This window comes from Tupaia chinensis, unplaced genomic scaffold (genome assembly GCF_000334495.1).
Source record: "Tupaia chinensis unplaced genomic scaffold, TupChi_1.0 Scaffold000192_1, whole genome shotgun sequence".
NCBI classification, from domain to species: Eukaryota; Metazoa; Chordata; class Mammalia; order Scandentia; family Tupaiidae; genus Tupaia; species Tupaia belangeri.
In genome coordinates this window covers 112,915-121,208 of record NW_006159667.1, presented here as the reverse complement: position 1 = coordinate 121,208, position 8,294 = coordinate 112,915, and the positions used below count along the sequence as shown (strand labels likewise).

The following is an 8,294-nucleotide window of genomic DNA, read 5'->3' as shown; positions in this document are numbered from 1 at the left end:
TTTTTTTTTTTTTTTTTTTTTTTCTGGCTGTGCATCTGTTGAAATGCTCAGGACGTAATTATTTGCCTGTTGAGATCACTGTAGGTGCCCCGTCCGGCTCTTCCTCCCTAGGTGTGCCAAGGGATTAATCTTGGTCTAGTGCGATCACAGTTCACTCCTGTCCAATCATGTCACTGAAAGTGCCTTTAACAAGAGAAATGATCAGCGATTGGGAATTCTCTTAAACCTTCAGAAAAAGTAAGAAAAGAGTATTTGGACCACCTTATATGAAAGCTTCAAACCTGCCGACACAATGGGGTTGGGTTTTTTTTTCCCCCGCTTTCTCATTTGGACAGTAGTTAAATAGCAGTATTAGTTACAAGCTTGGTTGCAGTGTTCTTTTCTTGTGAGCTGGTTTCCCAAAACCACATGCTGCTGAATTTACTAGGGATCCTCATACCTCAGCATGCAAACCACTTATTCCCAGACCTCTTTCTGTGTCACCAGAGGCTTGAGCTCAGGCTCGGATGGGAGAGGATCTACAGAGAGGGCTCTTTGGTTTGAGGACCATTGCTCACCTGCCTGCCTTTGACCCTTCGCACCTTCACACCCCATCCTCATCCTCCCCTCTCTCTGCTGCCAAAAAAAAAAAAAAAAAGTTTATCATGGATCCACAGGTCACCAGTTCTTATCAAATAGAGGGATTTAACAGAAAGCTGAAGAAACTGCCTTCTGGACCCAGTCTATCCATATTTTATGAAACACACTCTTTTGGTCCTTTTTGATCCCTTTCTTACAGGTGACCCTCTTTTGAGAATTACTGTATTCCAAGTTTTTAGCCCTCAGGTTGCTAAGATAAATGTATGTATATATAACCTGTATTATTTCCTATGTCTTGCTAGATAATCCATTCAGGTGGTGCTGAGTGATCGTCATCATCTGAACTTAGGTATATCCTTTGGTCTTCCTTCCACAGTCATTGGGGGGCTGCCTGGTATTGTAAAGCCAGATGTCAGGGAGCTTTTCCCTGGCCTTTCCATTGAGCTCTTGATAGTGGATACAGTCTTCAGTTTATACGCAGTGCAGGGCGATGGAATGTCTCTGCTCTCCAGATTCCCCACTTTTATTGTTAAAACCGGAGATCATTGCTAATGCCACCAATCCCAGCTTCATTAGAGAGGGTCCATCATGAACGGGGTGGCAAGAGAGCCTCGCGGCTGAGTCCAGGGAGCCCAGGCCCTGTGTTCAGATGACTTGAGGGCGGACCTTAATCTGCTAAGATGGCGGCTTCCGGATGCTGGGGACTCAGCAGCAAGCCCTGTGTGCAAATCCTTCATGAGCCCCTTGCATTATTTTTTTGGTTTAAATCAAGCCTGAGGCTGGTGGGCAGTAGCTACACATCCACATTGTGTGTTCTGTGAATGCTAGCTCTCTTGAATTTGGATATTGGTTATTTTTTATAGAGTGTAAACCAAGTTTTATATTCTATAATGCAAACAGGTTCCTATCTGTTTCTAAATAAAACTGTTTACATTCGTGTGGGTGCGTGTGTCCTTTATTCTCTAAGAAATGGAGCTCTGGCTTAGAATCGCAGTACTGTAAAACGTCACAGGAAGGGAGCCCCCCCTGGCTTTCCCTTGCTCATCTCCCGGTTCTAGAGAAAGTGCTGCCTCTCCCTAATTGGTTACTTCTTTCTTCCTGAGTCTGAAATCTGGCATCCTCCGTACAGCTGTAACCCTTCTCCATTTCCCTTCGGCCACATAACTGGACAGGAGCCCAGCTGCTCATTACATAATCATCTGATACCACACACAAGCCATTCCTGAGTGTGCACACAACATTGATCTTGATTTTTATTTCAGAAAGGCTGTGGGGGGTATTAAGATAAGCAAATTCATTTTGAGAACATCAAAGGAATTAAACTATTGACTTTAGTAAATGTACAGCTTAAGACAGATACATAGGTTTAACCAAGTAGGAGAGGGGGCAAAGGAAGCACCTGGAATAATTCATGTGTCTCGGATTTGTAGACCCATGGCTGCCCCTGCCAAAGCTGAGCAATTATAGACAGTTCTTTCAGACTCATGGGCGGGCCTCCTGAAGGTTTTCATGTCTCTCCCATTTCTAAGGTGCTTTCTTAAGTTTGTTCTAACTCAGAACATACCATCTCAGAACAGACACCTAGGGGGAAAAACGTTACTAAAAAGGAAAGCAGGGGGCCAGTGGGTGGCGCAGTTGTTAAGATGCTGGACTCCCACATGGCCAACCATGGTTCGAGTCCCCGACCCGGTGACTTGAAAATGACTCTAGGATGAGACCAGCAGATGGTGTATGGTTACATCACTGGACTCCCACATAGTCAACCACGGTTTGAGTCCCAGATCCAGTGGCTTAAAACTCATGCTGGGCGTGTGTGCGTGTGTGCCCAAGATCCTGCGAGAATGGAGAAGGAATTGTTGCATGGCCATCCCCCCTGGGGGGTGATTTCTCACTTTCTATCTCAGATAAGTGCACATGCCCTATAGCCAATAAAGGAAATGACTCTGGGCACTTGTGCATGTGTGCCCAAGATCCTGGGAGGAAAAGGGATTGTGGTGTGGCCATCCCCCTTGGGGGGTGATTTCTCACTTTCCCTCTGTCTCTGTCGAGCACATGCGTTCTATGGCAAAAACCAAAAAAAAGGAAAGCAGTTGTTACCCATACACTGAAAAATCAGCCATACTCCTTTACGGTTTCCCTGTCTGTAGAAATCCATTCTCCAAGTGCTGTGAAAGGTGCCGTTTGGGAGTAGAGCTGATGATTGTTGAGACGGCCTTTGGGGCGGCCTGAGTAGACCCTGCTGGGAACAGTGGCTTTGTTAGCAGGAAGGGAATAGTAGAAAAGGAGAAGTTGACTCCCCATACCGCCACCAGTCCCTCCCAATCTTTTTTCTGTGTTAATAGCTTTGTTTCTGACAGAGAAAGTAGAAACTTACTTAAATGTGAAATTCTGGAGACTGCAAACAGGCCAACGTGGGGTCCTTAGTTGGGGCCAACTTGGCTGGAAGAGACGGTAGAAACTTCTGTTCTCTGAGAGCTGGACATTTCAGATTCGTCTGTCATGGGCTTCCTACACACCATCTCCATGATGCAAGCTCGGAACTGGAGAGGAGAGCAGAGTTGGAGACAGCTCCTTGGCAGGCAGGCGAGTGCAGGGTAACATCAGCAAGTGTGGAAAAGACGCCTCATCCTTTGTATCCCCAAAGCCCCACATGACACCTCATATCCAGGATCTCAAGATCTGGGTACACTTTTAAGTGTACCTACCCCATCCTGAAAACTAGATTCCAGTCCGGAACCACTCGCTACTCCTGGATTTACAGTAATCGCCCTTATCCAGGGTGCAAAGACTGAGATCTCACGTTGGGGAACCCTAGAAACCCACTGCCTCATACAAGCACTGCGAAAGACGCCCATAGCTAGACCCACCCTCTGACCTTTACTATAACAAGCTCCCAACCTAATTCGCTTTGACTCCATCTCTGGAATTAAGAAAGCAAAATCACTTAATTCTGCATGTAGGTTTTTAGCCATGTAAGGAACTCCAAGATTCACCTGAGTTTGGGAGGGTTATTTTTTATTATTAGCTTAGATTGAGGGTTAGGAGCAGCAGACCCTCTGGTACCTTCAGATGATAAGATTTTTAGAGACGTATGCATGTGTTGAGATGTCTACACTTCACAAACGCTCCTGCAGGCTAGAAGTTGGAAGGGAAAGGATTAACTTGTGAAATGTAGGGACTAGAAATTTTAGAACTAGAGATCTATCCATTTTTCTTGAGAGATTTTTGCTATAGGGTGTGTGCACTCACTGGAGAGACAGAGATAGAGATAGAAAGTGAGAAATCACCCCCAGGGAGGATGGCCATGCTGCAGTACCTTCTCCATTATCCTCTTGGGATCTTGGGCACGCATGCACATGCGCCTGGCATGAGTTTAAGCCACCGGGTTCAGGACTCGAACCACAGTTGACCGCATGGGAGTCCAGCTACATAGCCCTTACACCAACTGCTGGTCCTGTGATCTATCAATTTTTTTCCAACAACATTTGCATCCCATTCCTTGAAGGAACTTAACTTGTCTGGCTCAAGTGTTGTCCTCCTGGGTTGTGTTACCTTTTCTCGGGACCACACCTTCCTCTCTGTGCTTACAAGGGCTCTCCTTGTCCATCTTCAGCAGCCCTCCTAGTGAAGGCCAGCGTTCTCTGACAAGTCACTGGCGAGAAGGGAACTCGGGTCTCGGGTGTGACCAGAGAGCCTTACCTGCTTATTCATGAAGCAGTAGATGATGGGATTGTAGACGCACGCGCTCTTGGAGAAGAAGGCGGGGATGGTGACGAGCCGTAAGTCTATGCCGTGGTTGCGGTTGTTGACCATGTACATGGCCAGGGCAGCGTAGGGCACGTAGCACACACAAAAGGAGCCCACCATCACCACCACCATGCGGCTCACCTCCCGCTCGGCCTTCTGGGTAGTTGCTGACTCCTGCTGCTGAGCTGCAACCTGGGCCAGAATACAGTGTCACACCCCTCTTCCAACCCTCACCGCCCCTGTCCCTGGACCTAGGTCTTTTGGCTCTTCTTCCTGGAAGAAGGCAAGATGGAAGCGGCTCTGGTCTGTAACGTTAGGAACAGGTCACACGTGTCTCTTGACACCTTTTTGGGCAGGGCTCACCCCGCCTTATTCATTATCCCACTACCCACGTTTCCTTCACTGCTTTTAGATACCAGCTCTGTCTTCCTATGGACGTTTCTGGATGTCACTTTTAGATCATTCACCCACCCTTTCCTCACGTGGAGCCCCTGATCTACTCCTCCCTGACCCTCTCAAGACCACTCACGGCTCTGAGGGCCCCCAGCAGCTGAGAGTAGGAGAAGCAGATGAGGGCAAGAGGCACGATGAAGCAGAAGATGAAGAGGAACCAGGTGTAGTACTCGCTGCGGTATTTGGTGCCCACGGTGTACCAGTCGGGGCCACAGGAACACTGCAGGCCCTCAGGGATGAACCTGTAAAAGACCAAGCACTCAGCACGGAACATGCACTCACTCCGGGCTACCCGCAAGATTTAGTGGAGTGGGAGCTGAGATTTCCAGATTCTCTCAGAACCCAGAAAATGCCAGAAGGCTTCAAGCAGGAGGACTTTCCGTTCTCACCAGCAGAGGCTGCAGCAGTTATAGCTGCGGAGTAAACATTAGTGCTCTTCTCCCACAGTCTTGTGCCCCTCCCCAGACCAATTCCCCAAAGCAGCCGTCAAGACTAAAAGGTTACATACACCCGAGTTCTCTTTCCAACCCCACATGCTGAGTTCCCCAAGTAAGTCAGCACCAATACCCTGCACTCTCACCGGCTCCAGCCAAAGAAGGGTGGGATGGAGACACCAATACCAATGGTCCAGGTAGTCAGGACCACGATCAGAGCATGCTTGGAGCTGAAGCGGAAGTTGCCGAAGGGCTTACAGATGACAATGTAGCGCTCAAATGTAGCGCTCAAAGGCGAGGAATGCCAATGACCAGCCTATCACCAGACCTGTGGCAAAATGTGAGGGTAATGGGGTAGAAAGAACCCCACCCAGCTTGAGTGGCCAAGTGGGACAGAGACAGGGGGAGCAAGCCCAGAGAGACAGGGTTGGGTTGATGTTTGAAGTGGACTTGAAGACTCAAACATCCTATTTTGATCAAACTTCTAGGCTGGGCTGCTTTGTATCCCAGTATTCAGGATACCGAATTCCTTTCTCCCAGATTCCTCTTTAGGGGTCCCCTCCAACCCCAAAGCCTAGTCCCTGTTTCCAGTTGTGGCGTAGTGTCCTTTGCTTCCCCCAACCCCCTTTCCCCTGCAGTACCTGCTACAGTGCCCATGAAAGCTTCCAGACCACAAATAAAGCGGCCAAAGAAGAAGTATCCATGGCAGCTGTTAAGGAAGACAACGAAGACAGAGAAGATGCAGTAGAGGAAGCCCCCAAAGGATATGTTGACCAGGATGTAGTTAAGGGGCTGGCGCAACTTTCTGTAGCGCATCGTGGCCACCAGCACTGAGGCATTGAGCGGTGTCCCTACAAAGAAGACAAAGCCCATGAAGGCTGCCTGGAGATGAAAGGCCCAGACAGGGGCAAGGTGGTACTGAGGTCCATCCCACGGCCCCACCAAGGAGGCGTTCTTGAACAGATAAAACTCCTCTTCTTCTGACATCTTGCTTATGGGATGACCCCCAGCCCCGCTGGTCCCTCTTATAGATTATCCCCCCCCCACTCCCCCCACACACAGGACTTCTCCTCTAAAGACACTTTTGGGCTTTGTGAATGATCAGTTCTGATCCTAAGCCTGCCAAGGACAAAGTTTGGGATTAATGATCCCTAAACCTCCTTTTGTGGTCCCAAAGCCGATTGTGTTCTTCAGAGGATGAAAGGTTGGGTTCAAAGAATCCACATATGCAGAGCTGGGTGCTGGGATGAATAGAAGTGAGCTCCCAAATATGGGAGAGGCTGACCCATATTGGGTGGAGATACCGCCACCTCTTTTTGTTCTTTGAGTGGAGCTAGAGAAGGCCTGCCTCTCCTTTTGGCTTCTGGTGCAACTGTATCCATGAAGGTTTCTGCCCCTCACCTGCCCCTTTGTGAAAGCTGCCAATCTTAGCCTCCCTCTTTTTCTTTTTAGAATTATTTAATTTTGTCATTATTTTTTAATTTGCTATAGGACACATGCACTCATTAGAGAGAAAGTGAGAAAGCAAGACACCAGGTCCGGGACTCAAGCCACTGCCATGTGGGATAAATAACGTTAAATTAAATAATTCTAAAAACAAACAAAAAAAACAACCTATGTCCCAGAACTAAAATTTGTTCTGAGACCAAGGATACAACCAAAGCTGACTGAAACTAGCTTCAGCAGCTCAAGCTGATTAATAATAATTTAACAATTGTTTTAGAACAAAAAGCAATATCCCTCAGTGGAAGACTAGGAATCTAGTCTCTAAAGAGTACATTCTGTAATGTCTAAATGCAATACAAATATCAAATGACAAAAAAAAATAATAAAAAGCATGAAATGTGAACCAACAGATGGCGTAAGGGCTACGTCGCTGGACTCCCATGTAATCGACTGCGGTTTTGAGTCCTGGACCTGGCGAGTTAAAAAACTCATGCCAGGCACATGTGTGAGGGTCCTCAAGATCCCGAGAGAAGACTGGAGGAAAAGGGATTACAGCATGGCTTCCCCCTCTGGGGAGTGACTTCTCGCTTTCTGTCTTCTCCGGCGAGTGCACATGCCCATAGCAAAAATCTCTCTCTTTCTCAAAAAAAAAAAAAAAGTGACCCATAGTCAAAACAAAAAGCAGTCAATAAAATACCCTGAGGAGACCCAAAGTTAGCATCAGCATAAAGGACTTTAAACACCTATTATAAATATGTTCAAGAACTGGTAGGGGAAAATGGTTATGAACTAACAGATTTATCTCAACAGAAGAATGGGAAGAAGACAAAAGAACCACATGGAAATTCCAGAACTGAAAGTACAATATATGCAATGGAAAAATTACCATATGATTTAGTAGCAGATAGGACAGCAGAAAAAAGGCTCAGTGAAACTGAAGATAGAGCAATAACGAAAAGATACATGGAAAAGCAAACACTTAGAAATAAGCAATGTAGGGACCAGCAGTTGGCATATTGGCTATGTTGCTGAACTCCCATGTAGTCGACCGCAGTTTGAGTCCTGGACCTGGTGGCTGAAACTTATGCCGGGCACATGTACGTGCACGCCCAAGATCCCCAGAGGAGAACGGAGGAGAAGGGATTGTGGCGTGGCCATCCCCCATGGGGGGTGATTTCTCGCTTTCTCTCTGTTTCTCTCTCTCTTTCTGGCGAGCACATGCACCCTATAACAAAAACCTCTACGCCCCCCCCCCCAAAAAAAAGAAATAAGCAATATACATCTAAACACTTAGAAAATTGGCAGTATACATCTGTGGATCAAAAGAGAAACCACAAGGGAAATTAGAAATAATATGAGTGGGGGCCATGGCATGGTGGTTAAGGCAGCTGGATACCACGAGGTTGATTGCACAGTTCCAGTCCCAGACCTGGTGCTTGAGAAACATGCCAGGTGCCTGTGCGTGTCCAAAATCCCAAAAGGAGGGAGAAATAGAGGAGAAGGGTTGTGGTTTGACCATTCCCTATGGGATGTGCTTTCTTACTTTTCCTTTCTCTGTCACTCTCTCTCTCTGTCCTGCAAGCACATACCCTCTGGCAAACTACAAAAAAAAAAAAAAAAAAAAAAATTTAAATA

At 47.1% G+C, this 8,294-nt stretch overlaps 1 protein-coding gene across 1 annotated transcript; it reads right to left on the bottom strand.

The window, feature by feature from the left end:
• Nucleotides 1–2,670: 2,670 nt before the first annotated feature.
• OPN1SW (opsin 1, short wave sensitive) lies at nt 2,671–6,203 on the bottom strand. Its single transcript, XM_027771184.1, is given in 7 exon segments — nt 2,671–2,815; nt 2,954–3,119; nt 4,279–4,518; nt 4,856–5,021; nt 5,360–5,505; nt 5,507–5,541; nt 5,855–6,203. Coding segments are annotated over 6 exon segments (1,053 nt in total). The 5' UTR covers nt 6,201–6,203; the 3' UTR covers nt 2,671–2,815; nt 2,954–2,999.
• Between the last annotated feature and the right edge of the window lie 2,091 nt (nt 6,204–8,294).